The 25,191-nt window shown below is 38.0% G+C and overlaps 2 protein-coding genes across 3 annotated transcripts in view; one reads left to right on the top strand and one right to left on the bottom strand.

Annotated features, from left to right (window-relative positions):
• Nucleotides 1–25,191, bottom strand: part of LOC135223550 (zinc finger protein OZF-like) — an 84,171-nt gene that overhangs the window by 18,804 nt on the left and 40,176 nt on the right. The window lies entirely within an intron of this gene.
• Nucleotides 1–25,191, top strand: part of LOC135223549 (sodium-dependent noradrenaline transporter-like) — a 43,859-nt gene that overhangs the window by 12,935 nt on the left and 5,733 nt on the right. The window contains exons 2-11 of one of the 2 annotated variants that reach the window (XM_064262052.1): nucleotides 12,515–12,925; nucleotides 13,480–13,645; nucleotides 13,884–14,018; nucleotides 14,126–14,254; nucleotides 16,967–17,006; nucleotides 17,693–17,877; nucleotides 18,861–18,916; nucleotides 19,045–19,178; nucleotides 19,861–20,119; nucleotides 20,816–21,044. In XM_064262052.1, coding sequence (XP_064118122.1) covers nucleotides 12,515–12,925; nucleotides 13,480–13,645; nucleotides 13,884–14,018; nucleotides 14,126–14,254; nucleotides 16,967–17,006; nucleotides 17,693–17,877; nucleotides 18,861–18,916; nucleotides 19,045–19,178; nucleotides 19,861–20,119; nucleotides 20,816–21,044 — 1,744 coding nt within the window. Of the gene's footprint in view, nucleotides 1–12,514; nucleotides 12,926–13,479; nucleotides 13,646–13,883; nucleotides 14,019–14,125; nucleotides 14,255–16,960; nucleotides 17,007–17,692; nucleotides 17,878–18,860; nucleotides 18,917–19,044; nucleotides 19,179–19,860; nucleotides 20,120–20,815; nucleotides 21,045–25,191 lie in introns of both variants that reach the window. The other variant, XM_064262051.1, reaches the window with a different exon arrangement.

Here is a 25,191-nt window from a genome sequence, read left to right as displayed (position 1 = left end):
ATATATATATACACACACACACATACAATATATATATATATATATAGAATGTAATGTAACAATTATAATTTTGGTAATATGATTAATTCACCTCAGAACCTGTGTATCATGTTATGAAATGTATGTTTTTGTGTTCAGATTCCCACATTTAAAGATAACACATGTTAAGTAGTGTAACTTTTCATTTTGAAACATACGTAAGACAGAGAGAAAGAGTAAGCGCTAATATGTAAGCCTCTGAAGAGGGTTGTTTTTCACATCTTGAGAATACCTTACCTAAGCTAATTTTTTTATAGTTCCAATCTGGCCTGTAACTAAACAAGGGGCCCTTGTTCATAGAAATATGCGAACATAGCAAAAGAGGCCCCATACTCGATATTCCTATATAGATGACGTAATATGTTTTCGTCTTGCTAACTGCCCATATGCCGATATGCATATGGAGATAGAGAACAAGGCATTCGATCTCGAGACCTAGCCGCTGGCGTGAGGGACAGTCTCTCTCTCTCTCTCTCTCTCAAGGCTCTCTCTCTCTCGCGCTCGCTCGTTCGCGAGTGTTTCATTAACGTAATAATGTAACTTACATTTGTATTTGAGAAGGTCACTCAGTAACTGTCTTAATGTATGTGTTGTTTGTGGAATCTGAGCATAGTGTTACTAATATTATTTTTGTGAAGGCGCCCACGAAAATATTGAAGAGGTTGAAATTGTAACAGGCCTTTTGATTGTAGTTGCAACAGCGTATACAGGTATTTTTTCAAAAGTTTTGAAGTGCACTTCGAGGTTTTATTTTACCATTGGATAAAATAATCATTTTCAACACATTTTTCTTTTGCTTTGTTCTTTTGACATATCCATTTTTATATGCTTAATGTTTGTACTGCCAATGCTTTAATCGTTTTCATATTATGCATTATTTTTTTGCATTGTCTTTATTTTGTTTAATTAGTTTGAATAACATTCTATTGTGTAATTGTTTGAATCTAACACTTGCAATTTAATTTGTATTTAATTAAATTTCATTTCAAATTTAATTATTGTATTTAAAATTTACATGAGCATTTCATTTAACCACTAGTATTATATTATATTTTCGTTTAGGTAGAAATATAGAGTGGTAATTGTGCCGTTTCCCACAAATAAATCAGAATCAGGGAAATACTTAGATTTGACATTGTAGAAGGAGTGATGCCCTTTAATTAAGATTACCTCACATCTATTTTAATGAACTTAGACTGATTGTTTTCTTGACTGTTCAGTTCTTAAGGGATCACTATTACCTTTAGAGTATTCAGTCGTTTAGTATTTGTGATGGAGGGTCAGGTGTCTGGCTGTAGTGAGGTAAGTAATAATCAGGTACTTGAACAAACTGTGCCCTAAGTACAAAGGGTGTCCCAGACCCAGGAATAAAAGGGTCTCTTGATCTAACAAGTACAAATGGTAAGTGAAATAACCAGATACTTGGCAATTTGGGTTAACAAATATTAATGGTGTCCAGACACAGTTCTTTGGATACTTCGTGCACCAAGTATTAATGGTGTCCAGACCCAGATACCCTTGGCCGCTTCGTCACAATATATAATTATATATATATATATATATATATATATATATATATATATATATATATATATATATATGTGTGTGTGTGTGTGTGTGTATATGTGTGTGTGTAAGGAGGTCAGTAGAATACGTAAATTGTTAAAAATGGTCGTTGCAGCTAATCAGTGAGATAGTTTATTAGTCAAGCAAATTGGGCCATTGTTTATTCTTGGTCTAAAAAGTTAGAAAGACCTTGATATAAACAAAATATTTGTATATATCTCTTTTTCATATTCGTCATTCTAGCATAATCCTCTTGCCTAAATCGTTTGGTGTTTGTGTATCGCCTTATTAACCACTTACCCGTTAATGATGAGTATATGACGCATAGGATTCTTTTTCTTGTTGCATACTGCAAAAAACACGCAACACGATAGCAGTCTTGAAGCCATGAGGACAATATGATGGGCTTGTTATAGGAGAAGCAGCAGTCACGTATACCCTGGCTTTGACCAATGACGATCGGCTGCCCTCGCCCTGTTGTTGGCGGTGTTTACTATTAAGTAAGGTTACTAGGAACATTAGCGCAAAATATCGTACCAACCATCTCTAAACTATCGTATTTTCGTTTCAATATGATTGTATTTCACAAATTCCAAAAGTCTTGTATAGCTGACAGTCAAAAGGTAAATAGAAATAGTTTTATAACTGCTATGTATTCCAATAGTCATATAGGAATACATAGCAGTGATATTGCCATATGTACATTTACCAAATCCCCTTGCTATAATATTGTCATGTGTATATATACCAAACTCTTATTCATTACCGTGGTATCACCAATGGAAACCATAATATCATCTTCATTCTCAACAACGATTTGCCTAGCCTTTCCTTTAATACTTATTCTAAAAGAGTGTTAAATATTTGTGATTCACGCTACTGGGAACCCTGCTATTACGTCTGATGTCATAGTTTACGTCACAATCAGCCTCTCTCTGGGTGCCTACTAAATTTAGCTAAGTTTCCCCTTACATTTCTTTGACTTACTCTGATAAGTGCCTTAATTATCCACATTAGACATTACTGCATATTTTTGCCAATTAGGCCGTGGTTTTAAATATATATTTCCAAATAACGATCCATACCAGACACTTTGGTAAGATTTTATCGACGGAAATTGATTAGACACAGCCCTGATATGTATTAGGGCTTGTGCCTTGTATGATAAGGCGCCCTATGAGGTAATGTTAGACTAGCGATAATCTATACGCTAAGTCGGTTGGTATTGCACTTCCATCTTCAATGGAGTGTCTGGGGTTTTTGTAGATCACTTACGAAGTCGGTATTATCTTAACGACGAGTGTGTAACTCATGGTTCGGTGAGGTTCTTGTAGAAAACACTAAGTATAAAAATAGAATAATAATTTCTTCTGAAGTTTTACATGGTGAGATCAGGTATGATTGTACAGTCTTCTAATAACGATAGCTTGATCGCTTCTGCCAATGATAATGGCTAATCCTATTCCTCTACATGATAAAGCTTAGGTAAAGAGGTACAGGTCTTCTAATGACGATAGCTAACTCTGTTCTGCCTGTCTACCATCTCTGTTACAAGTTTATGAAGGAACAGACAGTAGTTCGAACATATGAACATACTATCAGATGACATAGTTTCATACGAACACACAATCGAATGAGACACGCTACAGATCACGTAGGCCGTTTGAATAATAGGTCGGGGTAGTTGTCTCAAGCAGGGAGCTTGGACTAATGTTTATAAACAATTGAATGACTACAGGTGACGGCATGTTATCTTAGCTTACATATTTATTGTATACGTCCATCTTTAGCGTCTCTAGTCTGATCACATTCCTGCAAGCAATCTGGTTGACCTCTTTTAGTTTTAGGACTTTTATATATATGGACTAACATTCCATATTTTTATTATGTAAACACTTACATTAGCTCGGTCAGCTACCAAAACCAACTACTGAATATTACTCAAACTTGACTTGCATTTTGACTTATAGGAGTGTGATACAGACACTATGTGAATATATATATATATAAGTAAATAAAAATTCATGGTGTACATGAATTGATTCAAGTAATAAAATATAAAACAATGATATTGGTAAATAATAGTGATCACATGATATATAATGATACAGTTTTTCACTTCATCTCTTTAAGATACTTATGCTACAGAAAATACTAATGAATTAACTCTGATAATTGTCATAGAATGAAGATTAACATGATAAAATCATATTTTAACCTGATAAAAAATTTTAAACATTTCATATATTGAATTGATAACATTATTAATGTTATGCTGATTGATTCGTTGATTTTTATGCTAAATGTTATATATCTGATTCATTAATTCATATACTAACTCATAAATACTGCAGATATTGGTAAGATAAAAGTAACAGATTGATTTATAGGCTACCTGATTTGTTATACATATGTATATGGATTCATATAATTATGATTAATATATGTGCACTTTAAATAGATTCCTATTGCGTACACGCAAAGATATATTTAGATTCTGTTATTTATGATCATTATATATAGGATACATGATGACTTTCATTTATATATAGGATACATGACCGAGGTATACTACTTCACTTTTAACTAGCTTTCGAACAACTTTTCGTCCATTACACAGTTCCAGACAACCACCTTTAGCCAATTGAAACGGCCTTCTTTTTCATGGTTAAACAAGGGGAAAATTTGCCTGGGCGGGTCCAACGTTCTATTTTGCGCTCATACTTATTCTCTGCATCCTAAGCTACACGATTACGTTCGCGATGAATAGATCATCCCAGCACGAGTCCTTCGCCAGCAAAGTAGAGTTGAATATCTTCGGGTCGTAATTGTCGGAAGTATGTCCCTTTTGTAGTCGAATTCGACAGTAGCCGGAGCATTCCGCATTAAAACGAGATTAACGACGAGATACGGTGTCGGGTCGAAGAAGTCCATGAAATTCCTTTCACATTGTAGGCGGTGTTACTTGACTGTAGTCGTCCGCTGCGACGACGATTTTTTTTTTTTTTTTGAAGTTGCGATGTGAACTCTCGTACTGCAGATACTGTAACCAGGTTCCATAATCAGCCTGCAAGTGAAATTATACTTGTCACAAGGGCAAAGTAAATTCAGACGACATCCAAATACAGGGGAGGGGAGAGAGCCATTTAGACCAGACTTAACCCACATGAATTCGCTGATATTTCGGAATTCAAAAGAGTCCGCTGTACAAACTTTTTTATCCATGGCATTAACAATGAGTGAACCTATCCAGGTCTATGATGACTTGTAAAAATATCCAGATTAAAAAATAAAAAAAAATAGATATCATTACGAATCTCAAAGAAAATTCGATATTACTGGTAGTAAGTTACTAGACAAAGAAGTGGAAAACGGAGCTAATTGTAAGATTGCCAGGCAACATAAGAGTCAAAGAGAAGATTAATCATGATTCTATGTGCCCTAACAAAAGTTTCATATTCAATTTTCTCGTGCGCATCCTCTGAGGTTAACTTTTAAAACATTATTAATAGTAGGAGATGCAACGAAAAACCCACACTATGTAACTATTTCTATATAAACTTTGGGTTTTTCAAGAAAATGGACATTTTCCCATGAATGTTTTACTTGAATTGTAATAGGCTAATGTTTGCAAGTAAATATTTCATATATACATATCTTGATACTTCTAAATGTCTATGAGGTTCAGAAAAAAAAAAATTAATTCATTCTGTTGTTATAGAAATTCTATTCGCTTATATTGTTCATCAATTTTAAAATGATTACAAGTCCTTAACTAATTGCATTACACACACGGATAAGAATATGTTATGTGGCCTGTCATGTGACCTATGAACCACATGTGAAGTTCATGAACTAAAGCATTCCTTTCTCCAGTCAATCTGCTTTTGCAAGCAAGAGACGACACACAGATGAAGCCTGTGTAAGCAGATTATTGAGGTTAAAAGGAACAAATGCTGATACGGCAATGATGACGTCGTCACTTGGCAGGAGATTGCTCTCAGCCAGCTAAGAGTTACGTTACTTGCCGTAAGAGATACGACTTTAGTATTTTTCAAATGATATTTTTAGTGTTTTAATTCTCCAGCATGAGAAGAATGTCTGAAAAAAAAACAAAACACGTACCAAAATTGAACAATATATTAGTTTCATGTTGGCATTAGGTTAAATAAATATTCCTTATTCAAACTATATGAAAAAGGTTTCCATACAAATTCTATATATATTATTACCCTGTATAAGATTCATATAGGATTATTCCATAGATAACATTTTCACTTCTAGACTTCCTGACTTTTAAAATCTCTTTTATTTATTTTATTTATTTTATTTATTATTATTTTATTTATTTATTTATTTATTTAATTTTTTTTTTTTCATTGACTACGAATATAAATCACCTGGACAGACAATATGTCAGTAGGTTTTGATATGTGTTTGAACTTTTAGCTTATTTGTCATTACTAAAGCGTTAAGTTAGAGTTCAAATCTTTACGCATATATATTTGGATATTTAATGGTTACGATTTGCTTATTGATATTATCGTGATTCCTTTTTTATTATAATTTGTAACCCTTCCGACTTCTTACGGAGTGTATTATATTGACTCCACTTGTATCCATATTTATTTTTTTTTTTTTTTTATTTATATTTATTTATTTATTTATATATGATATATTTGATAAATTAATGGTTGGCTTGAATATGTGGAAAAGTGTTCTAGCGACGTACCGTAATAAGGCTACTTGCGGCATCAATTCTATAGATACAAGATATATATGATAAAGGTATTTAAAACCGCTAGAACCGCTATAATCCAGTTCGGATCCAACATCACGAGTTGTAACTCGTAAGACATTGACACTTCCTATTTAATTATCCGTTATTCTACCAAACCGATTGCTCTGGGTGATAAAATATATTATTGGTTTTCTTAATGGAAAGGAATTCACACAACGTGTTAGGAGATTATTATTGATTTACACCACCCGAGTCAGATTATCATGTGTTGAATTCCATGTTTACTGATTTAGCACTCATAAATATTCCTAACGCACTCAATTGCGGTGTTTGTTTTTAGTGCTATTAATTCTATATAACGTGTCAAGGAACTATTAACACTAAGAAGTGTTTATTCCCTCTGTCAGACTCGTAACTCTGTTAATAATTCTAAGTATATTCTTTCAAGGATTGATTTGGCACAGGATAGGCCCCTAAACTGACAGGTGGTCTTAGTGTGTCCCTTGTTTTCATGACACGTGTTACAATCAGTTATGTGCTTTTTATATCTGTAAGCATTGTAGGCCAGTAAAATAGTGATTTGGCTTTCTGTAACATAGTAGGGAACCCTGGATGACGGAATGCAACCAGTTTATGACGATTGGTATGAAAGAGATTATTACTAATACCTGGTCGTTAGTCATCTGCTGTGTTCTTCGGGTTTTCCTCGTCACGGACCTACATATAAAATTTCATTTGATTACATTATTCTGATACACATACTATTACTTTTGCTTTAGGGTTTCTGCTCGAAATGTTTATTGTTTGGGTTATGTCTGTTGACTCTTGCTTTGTTCAGTTTGTAACAGTTCTGCGCTCCAACCCAGATATTCAATGCTCGCGATCTCTTGGGTTAAGGAATTTTCTTGTTTAGATACGGTTTTAACAATAGGCACGGATGTTTCTATATTGTTTAGTCTAATTAATGGTTCTTTGCAGTATGGTGCGGGATTGCGGGATAATGCGTCAGCTATGATATTTGCTTTCCCAGGTAGATATCTTATCTTGGCTCCAAAGACCTGAATGATCATTTGTCACCGAGTTCCTTTTGGACTGTGATTAAAGCCTTTGAAAAAAACTCGGTAAAGGACTCATGTTCAGTAAGGACTTTATCAGGATAGCCATAGATTATGAACTTAAAATGTACTAGTGAGTTAAAGATACCTAGCCCTTCCTTGCCCTATTACTGTATATTTACTTTCAGAGGGCTTTAGTTTACGTGAATAAAAAGCTATAGGGAAGAACTGTTTATCATATTACTGAAGTAATACCCTCTTACCCCTTGGTCTGAGGCGTCTGTTGCAATAAAAAAAAAATTCCTTATTCAAGTCAGGGATTTTTTAAGTTAGGTAAGCTGCTCATTTTCCGCTTTTAAGATATTGAACGCCTGTTGATGCTTTCAGACCATAATAAATCTACGTTCTTCTTCGTAAGATCTGTTAAAGGAGCTGTCATGATGAAGAGTTACATATACATACGATTGTAATACCCACTAAAGCGCGAAAGTGCTGTATCCCCCTTTTACGTTAATAAGTACCGGAAAGTTATGAATAGCCGACACCTTACCATGGACTACTTTTAAGACCTTGACCAGACACATAAAACCTAGATAAACATGTTCGGTTTTAAAAAACTCTCATTTAGATATTTTACTCTGAGATTATTTGTCTTTGTCTCTGTAGCACTAGCTCTACTTTATGAATGTACTTCTAAGGTATTAGAAAAGATTACAAGATCATCCATATAGGCATGTAGGTTATCCCCTAAAAGTCTCCAAACACTATATTGTAATTGGGGCGCAACGTAAGCCGGAGGCATACGTAAAAAAATTGATAATGTCCCCTGGGTGTGCTGAAAACGGTGTATGAGGTACAATCACTTAGGTAATGGTATCTGGTAAAAGCATTTAAGTAAGTCCAAGTTGGTGAAAAAAAAAATTTATTCTAACCTAACAGAGATAAGATGTCGTCGGTACATGGCACTGGAAACTATCGGGAGTCGTTTCCTTGTTTAAGCGACAGAAATCTACGCAGATACGCCAAGTCCGATCTTTTATGGCATGACGTTTGAGGGAAAATTATATGGGCTTGTTTGATTTCCTAATGACTCCTATTACTAACATTTTTTCGTCATTTATCTCTATTTTTGAATTCATTGAGAATCTATACGAAGGTACGTAAATATCTTTATGTTTGTCCTTAGACCGTGTTTTGTGTTAAATTACATCCGTTTTTCTCAGAGATCACTCGCTAGTGGAGAAACTTCCTGGTATTCAGGTAAAAGATAAAAAAAAATTCTGCTGAATCACCTCTGCTTGAATGACTTTACGGATATTACTTTAGATAGATTATCAGAGAGATTCATCCACGACTGGTTGGGCGTGATTAAAAATTAGCAACAATAAAAAATGCGATATTTATAACTTCCGTATCCACGATATGTATACTTTTAGGGCTTTGTTCGCGGAAATCGTTATATTTCAGAGTGGGTCGGGAAGGATAAAATTTCATTTCCCAGCAAAGTCTTTTTACACGCACTAAGACATTCGAGGGTGCATGCTTCTCGAGATTTTTGCGTGCAAAGTACGACTGCGGTTGTGGGAGAATTCTGTTGGGTCATTTGAACAATGTTACGATTTATGAGACAAATGTATAGTTCCTTTATATAAGTTATTATTTGATTAACTGTCTCATTTTTGTTCAAACGGATTTTAATATGTTTGAAGGTTTATAGGATTTTCCTTTGATAAACACGCCTTATTTGCAGGATGTAAGATAATATTTTGTATACCCCTAGATGGATCTTACAATTACACTACATACAGATCAACGTTTTTTATAACTATAGAGGTATCTGTAAACGCTCGCTTATCCGGACTTCTCATTAGGGAAGTTCGAACAACAGACGGTGAGTCCGTAAATACAAGATATTACGTGTATTAAAGAAATAAAACAAGATATTCTAATTTTTACGGCGCGTACAGTTGGGCTTAATCCACCAGTATTTATTATAACTTAATGTATTAAAATTAAAACGAAAACCTGCTCTGATTACTTATACGGTCGTGTGTTTCATAGGAAAAATCCTTTTTAGTTCAAAAAGATATCGGTATGTATGAACCAACATCGCTTTTCCCCACTCTGCTAGAGTCGCTTATTGTGTGGAATTTGCTTCGCTTTGAAAACTCGGCAGATTTAACTAACCTTGACCGCTTGACTAGGTGACACAGTCACCGAGTTTGCTTGTTTGATTCTGAACGGGCTACTGTTTCTATTTCTTTTTGTAATAATTAGGATCCTTCTCTTTATTACCATCGGCAATGAATGACGAACTATTAGGAACTGAGCGATTACTAATTAAGACGAGTTATCTCTACTGCATTCAATCTTAACTGTTTGTACTTCATTCTTTGCTAAAATTTGAAATAGTGAGGGATCCTGGTCAGCGCATTTAGCCTGATGAAAGTTTTTACAGACAGTTATTCCTTGCAATCCAGCCATATTTTTAAAGTTAAGTTGAGTCATTGAGGTTCGATATTTTATATAACTCAAAAAAACTCAAGGCTAAAACTGCGATCGGGACTTGCAAAGGAGCATTTATTGTCAAGACCCGAAATAGTGTTACCTCTAATTTATATGGATTTGTACGGGTGTTCCACTTGTTTTTTGTGTGTTTTCTAATCACTACGGTGCTTAAACCGACCCTATCCATGCATCTGTATAAATACAGACGTCCACTGCGTAAACGCATATTCACTGTTTAATATGATTTGTTACGTAAGGGATTAATAATCACCCAAATGATAAAATTAACATAGTATATGATTATGATATTTCAGTAGAACTTCTGGAAACAGACACTCAAAGATAAAAAAACTCGCAGTAGCGAAATCTCAATGATGTAGTAATAATTTCTGTAAAAAAGTAAGATTAGAATGTCTCGTAACTTTCAGCCACAGGAATAACGAAATTCGACCTGCAAAGGAAACACTCAAAGTTACTCCAAATGAATAAAAATTGTACTTAGCTTGCTTTTGTGGGAAGTCACGGTGTTCCGATAACGACACACGGCCTTGGTCCTCCTTCTCTATTTATCGGACGACCTGGTTTGGCTTCAGTTTCCCCCGTGCGCGTTGTTTCGATGATTCGAGCCCTTAAAAATCCGATGCTGCAGACGCGTTCGGTTTGTTTCTTGCAGTGCCGGAAACGCTCACTAACGATGTATTCTTGAATGATTCTAATGAGAGACGAAGCTTCCGTTGTCGTAGGAAAAAAGACACGTCGGTTTTTGTTTCTTGAAGTTATCACTAATGATGATACTAAGTTGCTTGAAGAATCTCTTGCTTTCGTCGTCGTTAAAGAGTTCTTGTTGTTTTCTGAAGTCGCTCACTGATACTATGTTGCTTGAAGAATCTGCTGCTTCCGTCGTCGTTGACTTCTTATGATACATGATTTATTATTCTGGTTTTTCTTCGTAGGACGTTGTAGAGTTCTTCTGGTACGCTGGCCACCAATTATTAGGGCTTGTGCCTTGTATGATAAGGCGCCCTATGAGGTAATGTTAGACTAGCGATAATCTATACGCTAAGTCGGTTGGTATTGCACTTCCATCTTCAATGGAGTGTCTGGGGTTTTGTAGATCACTTACGAAGTCGGTATTATCTTAACGACGATGTGTTAAACTCATGGTTCGGTGAGGTTCTTGTAGAAAACACTAAGTATAAAAATAGATATAATTTCTTCTGAAGTTTTACATGGTGAAGATCAGGTATGATTGTACAAGTCTTCTAATAACGATAGCTTGATCGCTTCTGCCAATGATAATGGCTAATCCTATTCCTCTACATGATAAAGCTTAGGTAAAGAGGTACAGGTCTTCTAATGACGATAGCTAACTCTGTTCTGCTGTCTACCATCTCTTGTTACAAGTTATGAAGGAACAGACAGTAGTTCGAACATATGAACATACTATCAGATGACATAGTTTCATACGAACACACAATCGAATGAGACACGTACAGATCACGTAGGCCGTTTGAATAATAGGTCGGGGTAGTTGTCTCAAGCAGGGAGCTTGGACTAATGTTTATAAACAATTGAATGACTACAGGTGACGGCAGTTATCTTAGCTTACATATTTATTGTATACGTCATCTTTAGCGTCTCTAGTCTGATCACATTCCTGCAAGCAATCTGGTTGACCTCTTTAGTTTTAGACTTTTATATATATGGACTAACATTCCATATTTTTTATTATGTAAACACTTACATGCACAGTAGTTACTTTGCAAATACAATTCAAGAAGTTGTATCATGAGCCCATATTTTTTCTGCCCACCTTCTATATTAAGCTACTCGATATTAGCTAGCAAACACTGTTTCGTAACCATTTAAAATGGTTTCATGCCATATTTTTAGACATGTTATTTATGAACTGCAGTGTCTCGTAGAATAAAAATTTAAAACAAAAATGAAATTTTCGTTGTTCTCAGCGCCGATGAATGGCCAAAAGTGCCCCGGTGCTTGGTTAAATAGCCTACATTTATTATTCAGTCATTCATTCTAAAGAGTTGATCTTGTAATCCTGTGTAGGGATGTGGGAATACAGAGGGACGAAAGAAAGTTCTACAGTTCTGACAGGAAGAGGTACAAGAAAAAAAAAAACCATCTCAAAAAGAATAGAAAAGCATAAAGTGTCGCCATGCATTTCAGAAAAAGAAAAAAAAAACTTGTGAGGGTAGCTTTGCTGGAAGCGAATTGTTTGCCTTTTAAGAGAAGGAAGCCTATAGGGGGAACATAAGGCCTGTTACTGAACACTTCAACAAGACCACCGAATAGGGCACGACTGAGTTTCTTTCTTTCTTTTTATATAAAAGATGAAAACTATAATAACAGCATTTTGTTTTTTCTAAGGCTGACAGATTTCCACACATTTTTATGCAGGAAGAGGCCAACTAACAGGAGCGACGAAGATCAAGATGGAGGTGAAGAGAGTGAGAGCGAACAGATCACTGAGGGACACCACTATTAAAACTTTCACCTCTCCCTTCTTCATCACATTTAATAACCATGAGTCCTGGAGATCTCAAAAACACCATCTTACATAATTTTTCTCTGTATTTATGAGCAGATGCCAATACTAGTACCAGTAAACGACCAACAAAGGCAGGCTGAAAATGGATGTGAACTTGACAACACACAGAAGAACAGCAGACAAAAAAGCTCCCTTGAAATGATCTATTCTGACAACAGAATTATAATCAACTTCTGTGTTCCAACGACTCAAGATGGCGTCACCAGGCACACCCTGCTGTCTGCCTTGGAGCTAAATAACAACAGATTGCTGGACAAGGACAACTCCCTTAACCTCACTGGGAAAAACACTCCAACCAGCGGTTCCCGGTTCGATGAACATACAGTAACCAGGAGGTCCACAGAGGCAGGAGAAGAAGACCTCAGCCAAGGTCTTCCAGCGACAGAGAGCTCTGTTCAAGCCTGGCCATTGCGCTATATTCAACAGCAAGCTGAGAGAACGTATCAGGTAAATAAGATGTTCATGCTCCAGTTTTTATTCCTAATGAAAACTTACTTTATTCTTGCGTTCAGACTTGAGAATGTACTAGACACTTCCAGAAATTTTTGTTATGGCCTTTATGAAGATTATAAGCCAGTGGTATACACTATTAGCAATGTCCAGATTTTATCATTTATTGAAATATTCAAGGAATTTTACATGGGAATGTACAGTGGTGACAAGACAGTTACCCAATGCATTAGAAGTTTTTTGTTGCTGAAGTGAAAATTGCTTCCTATTAAAGAATATGGATTATTATAAAAAAAATCATTATCTACAGGTAGTAGTATTCTATAGTTTTTTTTATTCCTTGGAATGTATTAGTTACAAACTAATCACTCACCTTTTCTTAGAAGATTTTTTATATTATATTTCTTAGAACTGAGAGAGTAAGATTTTTGAGACCATATTTCATAGAACTGAGAGAGTAGACTTGGTTGGAGAAGAGAAGTGTTATAGGAATCAAAACCTAAGCAGCCATTTTGAACAAGAAGCTATCATCTTCAATCTGTTTATTCCAGAGTATAAGGCAATGGGTGGTAAGACTGTTCCTGTACCTAGCAGGACCCGTCCCGACGAGACAGAGGTGGAATAGCACGGCAGACAGCATTATGGGGCTGTTGGCTGTAGTGGTGGGCCTGGGCAACATGTGGGGATTCCCATACTACTATTACAAACATCAAGGCGGTAAGTCCATCTCTCTCTCTCTCCTGTCAGTCTTCGGTTAGTTGGCTGGCTTAGACGAAACCAGATTTGTGTTATCATAGACTTTTGTGTTAAGGTCTTTGCCTGTCCTTCTCTGAGTAGAATTAAACCTGGTATGAGAAAAACTGAGTAGTGTTAAACCTGGTACTAGCAGACACATTACAGCAATAGTCTGCCTAGTAAAAACAATTAATATCTGTATTTCTTCTCTATTTTACAGCGTACTTCCTCTTCGCCTACGGCATCGTCCTGCTGTTCATCGGATTCCCTTTGTATGTCGTCAACTTATCCATAGGACAGTACCTGAGTCTCGGTCCCACAAACGCTTACGCTTCAATGGCGCCTTTATTCTCTGGTAGCTAAGATACAAGGCATATTTTTCATGGCGATAATTATTTACACAATACATATTTTTAGCACAGTGGGTATTTTTGGCACAATAAAGTTTCTCTTCCTCCCTAGGACTCGGCTGGGCAATGGTGATATCATCCGCTCTCGCAAGCACCTACTACGCAGTCGTTTTGGGCTGGACCATCACCTATATCCAACGCTCTCTCATGGGAGACTATCCTTTCGCCCCAGAGTCCACAAGTGAGTTATAAAGCCACCGTCGAATTTTTCAGGCGTTATTATTTAGATTGGATAGAGTGGTTCGTGGTGGCAGGTTTCTGTTTCGTAATAGTGGCAGCTGTGACTTGCGTCTTGCACCACCGACGGATGGTCTCTTGTTTGTCATTTTTTCATAAGTTGCATTTTAACAGAGATCTTTCGCATTCACAATTGATCCCTAGTCCCCTTCCCCTGCCGAGAGCAACCAGATTCACTGAACTGCAGCAACAATATGCAGTAAATGTTCCTCGCTGTCGAACGTCTCCGTTTCAGGGGTCCTTTATCTTCATACCATTGGACTGTGGAACAGGAGCCGTTTCAAGGCCATATCCCACCTACTACTACTACTACCACTACAGTCTCCCTAAGGATATCATGTAATTGAAACGCCAGAAATTCAAGCAAAGATGCAATGCATTACTACCCTAAAACAATTCTCCTTGCATTTTTCTATTTTGCTTACATTTTTATGTATTTATTTATTTATTGATTTGTTGATACACTGTTTTTTTTTCTAATAGCTGATCTTCTCTTTCTATATTTTCCCTTTACCTTTTGTTGCTACTTTTGAATGAACACCATATTCTTTGGAAGCTTGAATTTCAAGTCAGTGGTTCCCGTGGGTTTGTTCCATATGAATAGGCTTCATCTCCTGAATAATAATAATAATAATAATAATAATAATAATAATAATATAATAATAATAATAATAATAATAATAATAATAATAATAATAATAATAATAATAATGATTCCCATAACAAAAGTACTACAGAAGATGGATGCCGGGTACCAACTCAAGAAAAAAGGCAACAAAATCAACCATCTGATGTTCATGGACGACATCACGCTGTATGGTAAGAGCATCAAGGAAATAGATACCCTAATCCAGAACCTGTAAGGATTGTATCTGGGGACATCAGGATGGAGTTTGGAATAGAAAAATGCGCCTTAGTCAACATACAAAAAGGCAAAGTAACGAGAAACTGAAGGGATAAAGCTACCAGATGGGAGCAACATCAAACACATAGATGAGACAGGATACAAATACCTGGGAATAATGGAAGGAGGAGATATAAAACACCAAGAGATGAAGGACACGATCAGTAAAGAATATATGCAGAGACTCAAGGCGATACTCAAGTCAAAACTCAACGCCGGAAATATGATAAAAGCCATAAACACATGGGCAGTGCCAGTAATCAGATACAGCGCAGGAATAGTGGAATGGACGAAGGCAGAACTCCGCAGCATAGATCAGAAAACCAGGAAACAATGACAATACACAAAGCACTACACCCAAGAGCAAATACGGACAGACTATACATAACACGAAAGGAAGGACGGGAGAGGACTACTAAGTATAGAGGACTGCGTCAACATCGAAAACAGAGCACTGGGGCAATATCTGAAAACCAGTGAAGACGAGTGGCTAAAGAGTGAATGGGAAGAAGGACTAATAAAAGTAGACGAAGACCCAGAAATATACAGAGACAGGAGAAAGACAGAAAGAACAGAGGAATGGCACAACAAACCAATGCACGGACAATACATGAGACAGACTAAAGAACTAGCCAGCGATGACAATTGGCAATGGCTACAGAGGGGAGAGCTCAAGAAGGAAACTGAAGGAATGATAACAGCGGCACAAGATCAGGCCCTAAGAACCAGATATGTTCAAAGTACGATAGACGGAAATAACATCTCTCCCATATGTAGGAAGTGCAATACGAAAAATGAAACCATAAACCACATAGCAAGTGAATGCCCGGCACTTGCACAGAACCAGTACAAAAAGAGGTATGATTCAGTGGCAAAAGCCCTCCACTGGAGCCTGTGCAAGAAACATCAGCTACCTTGCAGTAATAAGTGGTACGAGCACCAACCTGAAGGAGTGATAGAAAACGATCAGGCAAAGATCCTCTGGGACTATGGTATCAGAACGGATAGGGTGATACGTGCAAACAGACCAGACGTGACGTTGATTGACAAAGTCAGAAGAAAAGTATCACTCATTGATGTCGCAATACCATGGGACACCATGAGTTGAAGAGAAAGAGAGGGAAAAATGGATAAGTATCAAGATCTGAAAATAGAAATAAGAAGGATATGGGATATACCAGTGGAAATCGTACCCATAATCATAGGAGCACTAGGCACGATCCCAAGATCCCTGAAAAGGAATCTAGAAAAACTAGAGGCTGAAGTAGCTCCAGGACTCATGCAGAAGAGTGGGATCCTAGAATTTCCCTTTTAGAAACGGCACACATAGTAACCCCCCGAAAAGTGATGGACTCCTAAGGAGGCAGGATGCAACCCGGAACCCCACACTATAAATACCACCCAGTCGAATTGGAGGACTGTGATAGAGCCAAAAAAAAAAAAAAAAAAAAATAATAAATAAATAAATAAATAATAATAATAATAATAATAATAATAATAATAATAGTAGTAATAATATCATGAAATACAAAACCATTATGACATCGATCTTAAGACATTTAAAAAGTTGCAGATCCTCAATAGTGATGGTTAGAGATTATTTTCAGAATAATTTGTGTGCACTGTTATACAAAAGTGTGCGTTGATGGTTTAACTCTCTTAACCTTGTGACAAAAAGAGAGAGGGAGATGTTTGTGCTAAAACAGAGTAAATTTGTACAATTATTAATATTAATTTTTTTTCAAGCTACAGGACGAAATGATACCTACCAAAGGGCAACGGATTTTTTCAGGTGAGTTACTTGAATAAACCTTCAAAGCAACTGGTAATGATACATTCAAGTGGTAATAATTAAGTATTTTCAATGTACCTATGAACTAGGGGTAGAAAGCTTGGGGCGAGAGAGCATAGGTCTACCTGCTAAGACTTAGGCTAAGGGGTCATTGCCTTGCTCTTCCTATAATTCACTGGAGCAGAACTGTCTTGTGGTGAGAGAGAACTTCAGTGCTCAAGCGCTATGTTTCCTACATGTTTACCGGGGGTCTCATTGGGGGAGGGTTAACTTTCATTACCCACTTACCTGACCATCTTCACTAACCTAACCCGCAGTGGCTCCATGTCATAGGGCATCTTTATCCCGAATGGATTGGTGAAGCTCTCCATACCTAACATTATTTGCCCTGAATGTTGATATACATGCGTGTAGTGTCCTAGTCTTCTTTGCCTTCAGCTTTGGCCATTTTTATATGGGGTCGCTTTCCTGTCAGCCATCTCAAACTTCCTCTGTCCAATGCATCCTAATTTCTCAAGTATGTATTTAGTTTAACCATATTTAATTTTACATTTTACCTTATGGCTATATGAACTTTAAAAAAATAAATTCACTGTGTGACCATAACATATTTCAAACTTATTGCTAAATAAGTGATATTGCCAAGGTTAAAGTTCAGTTATTTTCCATCTCCTGTATCGTCACAGAAATGTAGTCCACTTGAACGAGGACGGCTTCGTGAATGTGATCCAGCATCAGTCAGTTCTGAGTCTCGGTCTAGTCTGGCTGTTTGTTACGATTTTCCTGGTCCGTGGCATCAGGAGTTCCAGTAAGGTCGTATACTTCACCAACACGTTCCCGTACGGCGTAATGATACTACTTTTGGTCTATAGTAAGTAATATGACCAGCTATGTTAAATAGTTGTTGGCTAATGCTTGGGGTACTCTCTGTTGACATGTCAAATACACTCACTCGTTCAGCCAATCTTCATTATACTTTACTCAAAATTATACCATTCATCGATTATTTCTTTCGTTTCACTACTAGGCTTTGCAATGTTTTTCCTACTTCGATTTTCACTAAGTTTCTTAATTTGATGGTGCTACTTTCATCTTTTAAAGCTTAAGTCAAACTGGTTCTGTTTATGGTAACATGGTCTCCAGATCCTTGAGTAATTGCTCTGTTCTTTTGAATACCCCTGTCATATTTTTTCACTCTGTTGTATGAACAACTATCAGGAGATGCATCACCTTATCCTTTATGCATTTCTCATTGCGGTGACCCTTTTGTTTTCTTTCTTAAGGTAAAGTGTTTCTGTCAATGAAAACATAAACTTCTCCATTTTCATTGCTATTTCTTACTTTTATGAGTTGTTGCTGTCCATGTCCCATGTGTCAAGATCTTCAGTGAAGGGAACTGCAATTGCTTATATACTGAATGGCCTAATATCTCTGGGAATGATTCTTGTGGCTCAGAGCCTTTCAACTTTTCGTAGTTCTTGATATGGAAAAGAACCTACACGATTTCCAGGTTGACATGGATACCAATTAACTTGACTGGTTAATGCATCAAACGTGTTTATCCTATTGGCCTTATGTAAATTTACTCATGAGCTCAGTACCAAAATGATATTAGCTTCAGAAGAGTTTGAGCTCTGACTTAAATGAGACTGGCAGCTGCACTTTTTGTTCAACCTGGTACTGAGGCATTGACGTCAAACTTTATAGGAAGGCTGTGTATTTAGCTCCAAAAACAAAGCATTGAATCTGATAGCATCATTAGTTTTGCGTGAGGACCATTGTCCACAAAACACGGGACTTAAAGCAAATAAATATAGTCATTTGGCATTTTTTACCTCTTTGAATTTCTTTCAGGTTACTACTGGGAATCCACGAAAGGAAGCACCAATTTACATTTCTTCACACCACAGGTAACTGTAGACACATATATTGTAGGCATTTGATTAACCCTTATCATAATAAGCAATTCATTTACATCTGTAATTGATCCATTACTGGACATGTCTTTTTTTATTATTATTTTGTCAACTTTCTGTAGAAGAATGCCACCGAACTGTTATCACCGGAAATATGGGCTGATGCTGTGTCACAAGTTTTGTTTACCCTGGGTCACTTTTTCGGAGGCGCCATAACCCTGTCTTCTTACAATGACCTGCGACAAAATACGCTCCGGTAAGGAACAGTGTCCTAGCATCACATTCATTGTTGAGATTGTAACTTTTGGTATCACTGAGAAAAATTAACTTGTAAAAGATTACGAGAGTTTCAACACTTCATGAATGATTGTTAGGCTTCTGTTATGTTGAAATGCACCCCATAGTCCATAGGTTCAAATCTAAGTTTTACATGCACTGGGAAATTATGTATTAATTTTCCTTAGGTATCATCAAATGAAATAGCGCAGTTAATTTATCCCCTTGACGAGTTTGGCCTGGATAAACTTATGGCTACTTTGAAACACTTCGTCCTCTCAAACAAGACTCCTCACAGGCGGGCCGGTGCCATAGTGCACCTCACTTGGTACACTAAAGGTATTACTCTAGGGTGCTTGCAGCGTCCTTTTAGCCAATAGCTGTGCTCACTTTTTATCAGTGAAATTTACCTCCATTCCCAATTCCTGATTGCAACAGGGAGATTTTCTCCCAGTTCCACCTTTTGATCCTTGTACTTCATCCCCTTCGTTTTCTGGATCTCATTCTCTTGCTGCCCAGCCACCCAAACTCCCTCTTTCCACTGTCTTAGGTGCTGAATTGGGGAAAGTGCCCCAGTGCTTTTCTTGACAGCCTAAATTTCATTCAACCAAATCAAGTCAAACTAGACTTGATGTGACTCACTTCCTCCCTTTCCTTTGCAGGACTGCGCTCTCCATCATCTTGTGGGACACTGCAACGTCCTTACTCTATGGGTACTTGGTCTTCGTTTCACTGAACAAGCTGACTTCTGGTCCTGACTTGGATGTGGACATTGGAACTGTGTTTAACGCTAATCAAACAGTCAGCAGAATGGGCATGGAAGTCGTCTTCATAGCGTACCCCGCTTTCTTGGCTGATTTAAACTCTAGTTGGTTTGTGCTCTTCTTCCTGATGATCCTGACACTGGGCATCGATTCTCTGGTGAGATGCAGTGAGACTTTGTCCTACTTCGATTTATCACCAGATACAGAATTCTTGTCTGTAATCCAGCCTAGATTTCACAATTGCATAAGCAACATATTGTAAATACCCTACCAACAGTTTTTATGAATAGATTTTGATAAATACTTTTTACAAGTAGTAATTAATCATTTCACCAAATAAAAGAAGCAGGACATTTCTGCATGAAACCCAATGCCTTCAGCTGACAAAAAACTTTATTTGCTTTTTTGGCGCCTTCAGTTCACCTCAGACCATGAACTGTAGGCATTACTGAAGGTTCTTGGCAGTGTTCGTTTGGTTCATAGTTGCAACTGCCTTTCATTCCCTTTACTCTACCTCCATTCACATTCTGTTTCTTCCAGCTTACTTTCTATTCTCCCCTAACAACTGTTTCATTGCAACTGCGAGGTTTTCCTCCAATCGCACCTTTAAAATCTTTTTACCCTCAAGTCCTTTTCAGTGCTGAATGACTTCATAGGCCCCAGGGCTTGACTTTTGGCCTAAATTTTATATTCTATTCTATATTCCATTCCATTCCTATATTTGCTTTTCTACAGAATTTGCGGCTTGGTGTCAAAGTAGGCTACACTCCTTTTCGGTGTTAAATGCCATATTTGACTTGAATGAAACTATAAATGGCAACTTCCATTAAAGAGCACCCACCCTCACTTCCAGATGGGATTCGCGGAAATTGTCACAACGGCCCTGTTTGACAACTTCACCTGTCTACGGAGTCGCTACTTCCCAAGCGTGTGCACAGTCGTTCTCGTGATGTTTCTCCTTGGTCTCCCCATGTGTACAGGCAACGGGTTCTACATCGTGGAGTGTATGCACTCTTACACGTGCCATCTGAGCCTTCCTCTCCTTGGGATCACACATATTGCCCTCGTCTGCTATGTATTTGGTGAGTGATGTATCTGCTATCTTTTGAGAACGTGTCTTTGTACCTCATAAGTATCCTGTAGGTTTTTAATTCTGATTAGAAGGATTACTGACTAAAATAGTGACTAAATTAATGCTAATTCATAGCTTTAGTGCTTCATATCAAGTGTTTTACCATAGTAATTATTGTGCAAGTGAAGATAGACCCTCTTGGAAAAAGGGAGAATTTGCCAAAGAGTATTGACTTTGTCGCATATGATAGATTTTAAGTTGTTAGATAATTATAAACGAAGCAAAGTCATTACTACGAGGGTTGTCCGTAAAAGAAGGTTCCCAAAGATTTTTCACAATGAAAAACATGATTATTGGCATTGAATAATACATTTTTGGAAAGCTTAGATTTTTCCTATTTTTCGACATAATCGCCGTTGAGATCAATGCATTTTTGCATGCGGTGTACTATCTTCTTTATGCCTGAATCGTAGAACTCACCCGCCGCTCCGCGAAGGTAGCTGAAGACCTCTTCTTTCAGTTCCTCTCCGGTTCTGAAATGCGTTATGGACGTCTGTACGTCCGTCTTGGAATTCTCTGCACCATTTGCGCACATGTTGTTGTTGTACGCTCATACGCTTTTCTCCGTAGATTTCACAAAGTTGGAAATGAATGTCCACCAGTGCAGTGTTTTTTGCGCACAAAAAAACGAATTACAGAGCATAATTCGCACCTGGCGGGAGAAGCAAGTGGGACTGTGGGAGTTCCTTGTCTATCAGCTACCAAGCCAATGCAGAGCATCGCAGACAGCTCGCCGTTTGGGGGGGGGGGGGGGGGGGGGGGGGGGGGGGGGGGGGGGGGGGGGGGGGGGGCGTGGTGGGGAGGGGGGACTGGGTGAGGGGGAACCAAGCTACACGCCAGTGTCGCCGGATCCCGCGTAACAGCGTTCCTTGCGACTGCAGCTCCTTGGGAATCTAATTATACGGACAACCCAAGTAGAAACGGGCTCATTTCTGGCGGCCGGCCAGGCCAGGCCCCAACTCTATTCAAATGCAACTATCTCCAAAAGTAATGAAGATAAAAGTAAAATTCTTTCTATCTCTGAAAATTTAATCCCATATAAGATTTATTTTTAATATATCATAAATTCACAGTTAAATGATGTTTTAATTATTATATTATAATTTTCTCACAACTGATGATTCCAGCACCAAATTCGAAAGTTTTCTCGAATACTAGGCTTAGTTAAACTAAGTCTTCTTATCTCTGTTATAAAGAATCATTTCGCATTGTAGCTATCGTTTGTCATATTATAAGCACTTTGATTTTGGAAGACTATTTGAAATGCAATTAACGATAACGTTTGATGGTTTAACTTGAAACTTTGCGAGTTATCGACTTTTGGGACCCCTACTGGTAATAAATAGATATTTCTGAAATATTCAAAGATGGTTTCAAACTCTGGGTTGTCAACAAGCTTCTTCTGATGATCGAGTTTGTAAAAATCCTTAAACAAGTGGAAAATAGAATTGGAAAATATTGGCCCGAATGGTATAGATTAGCTGGGCTGGTTCTTTGGAACTAGGCCGAGCTAGTGTAACCCTGTGGCGGGATCACAAGCTAGAAAAAAAACAAGTGGCAAAACCCTCCCCACATTAACCTAATCGATCCAGCTGCCAAACCCACCCTAAGTCACACTTTCTTCTTTACACAACAAAATACAGCAGGACAATTGACCTACACCCATACAAAACATAAAAAAAAAAAAACAAAACAAAAAAAACAAAAAACTCTCAAAACACATGTACTTACCAATCAATCCAGTCACTCCAGGCTATCCTGTGCTGTCCGCTGGTTAAGGTCACTGGGACACCAACAACAACACCAACAACAACAACCAAGAACCACGACACCACAACCCAACACAACAACACCAAGGACTACAACCCAACAACCAAAGACAACAACAACACAACAACAATCAAGGAACACAACCACAACACAGCAACCAACCAAAGAACATAACCACAACCTAACAACACAACAACCAACCAAGGAACACAACCTCACACATAACAACAAAAGACCACTGCACAAACAGCACAAAAAATCACAACAGCACGGGCAAAACAACTCTAAGCAAAAACACTAACTTAGCAACAACCAAATAACAAATCAATAACACAAAACTCAACTAACTCCCAGTGCCTTCAAAGAACTGCTTCCCACACTACAAACTGTCACCAGCTCTCACCAAAGACTGACTAAAGACCAACCAAAAACACAGAACTCTGAATTCCAACAGCACCAGCAGACAACCCAGCACCAACAGCCAATACAGTCATTAACCACCCAACCACCAATTACTCTCTCTCTCTCTCTCTCTCTCTCACACACACACACACAGACGTTGTCAAATGGAACTCCATAACTCCTCCATATTTCCTCTCCTGTTACATTTGACAATGTCTCCTTTCACTCACAACACCCACACTAAATAGCCTTCCGCAACACCCACGGATGCTCGGACGCAGGTCCCCTGGATCTTGTTTGAGGGCCCTCATGCACACTTTCAGTGATACTGCCATCAACTTCTCCCAGACCACTTCCAGTCAGAATACCATCCCCCCAAATCCCATTCACTAACTCTTGTTCGAACATCTCTCGTAACTCTGCCACCAAATCACTTACCTCATTTACACTCCTGCCAAACTCCCGAAGAGACTCATTCATACTGCCAACTACATCCTTACCACCTGATTCCCTTCCCGATGAAACTTCACTAAACCCTGACAATTCAAACCCACACAAGCTATACGTATCATTCCTCCCCTCAAAGTCATCTGTATTACACGCCATATCCACCATTTTTACCCTAACACTAACCCCTTTATCATGCAGTTCACGTTTCTCCCTTTCATTCCCTTTCCTTACCTTCTTCCTCTTTCTTCCATACTCAACCAACACTAACTGCCGATCTTCCAGATCCATTTGCTCACTGATGCTCAGCTCACATTTATTCACCCTCAACCACTCACTCATCACATTCTCCCGAACATACTGTCGCATACTAGAGGACCCACCCAACTGAATCCCTTTCTCACTCAGTTTCCTGAATTTCCAGCCTGACTCATCCTCTTTCGCCTACACACACTCGCCACATGACCTTCCATTCCACATTCAACACATTTTGCACGCTGTTCTTTACACAACCTAGCATAATGGCCATTCGTCCCACAGTTGCCGCAAACTATGTTCGTACGGGTACCCCGACATCCACTAGCGATGTGCCCTGCCTGTCCACACCTATAACATTTAATATCCCTATCTTTCTCACACTCACTCACCAAATGCCCTCTTTGCCCACACCCGAAGCACGCTCCTAACGCCCATTGACATTCATTCTTCCTGTGTCCTGGCTTACCACATCTATAACACTGCTGCTGCTCTCGCTCACAAATAACTGACCTTACTCTTCCAACACTCGCACTCCTATCTCTTTTTGGGCTAACTACACTCACGTTACTTGCCCTAATGCTCCTATCTACCACTCGCTCTGCCATTCGCCTCAGCCCTTCCAAAACTGCCTCCCTATATCTTCTAAACTCTGGTACAACCTCAGCTACTTCAGTCCTAACACACACTTCTACTCTCTTTCATACACCTGTCTAACTTGTAATCCTCTACTATTTCTAAAATGTCGTTCCATGTTAACCTTTCATTCGTCCATCACATTTTCTCCTTACGTTTCAGATTTATAAACTCATATACACCCTCTGGTACAGTCGCCAACAACTTTCGCACTAACTCCTTACACTAATTTATTCCTTCGTCCCCAAACTTTTTCCTGGCTAATGTTTCTAACCTACAGACATACATCGACAACGGCTCACCAACATTCATTCTTGCCTCTTCAAAATCTTTCTTTCTCCTATATCTAATGCTACTCTTTATCCTCTTTGCCTGTTCTACAATCCTAGCTTTTACACTCTCATATGGCACATTTCCTACATTCATCATTACCCCATACATACTCAACAAGAATCCCGTCAAAAAGCTACCCAACTCTCTTGCCCAGACTCTCTTGTTATCCCCATACTTTGCCTCACAATACCTTTCGTATTCTTTAAAAAAAGTCCCCTATGTCCCTACTACCATATTCCTCGTATTGTGCACAT

This window comes from Macrobrachium nipponense, chromosome 10 (genome assembly GCF_015104395.2).
Source record: "Macrobrachium nipponense isolate FS-2020 chromosome 10, ASM1510439v2, whole genome shotgun sequence".
NCBI lineage: Eukaryota > Metazoa > Arthropoda > Malacostraca > Decapoda > Palaemonidae > Macrobrachium > Macrobrachium nipponense.
The sequence above is the reverse complement of the archived record's forward strand: the minus strand, read 5'-3'. Positions and strand labels throughout refer to the sequence as shown.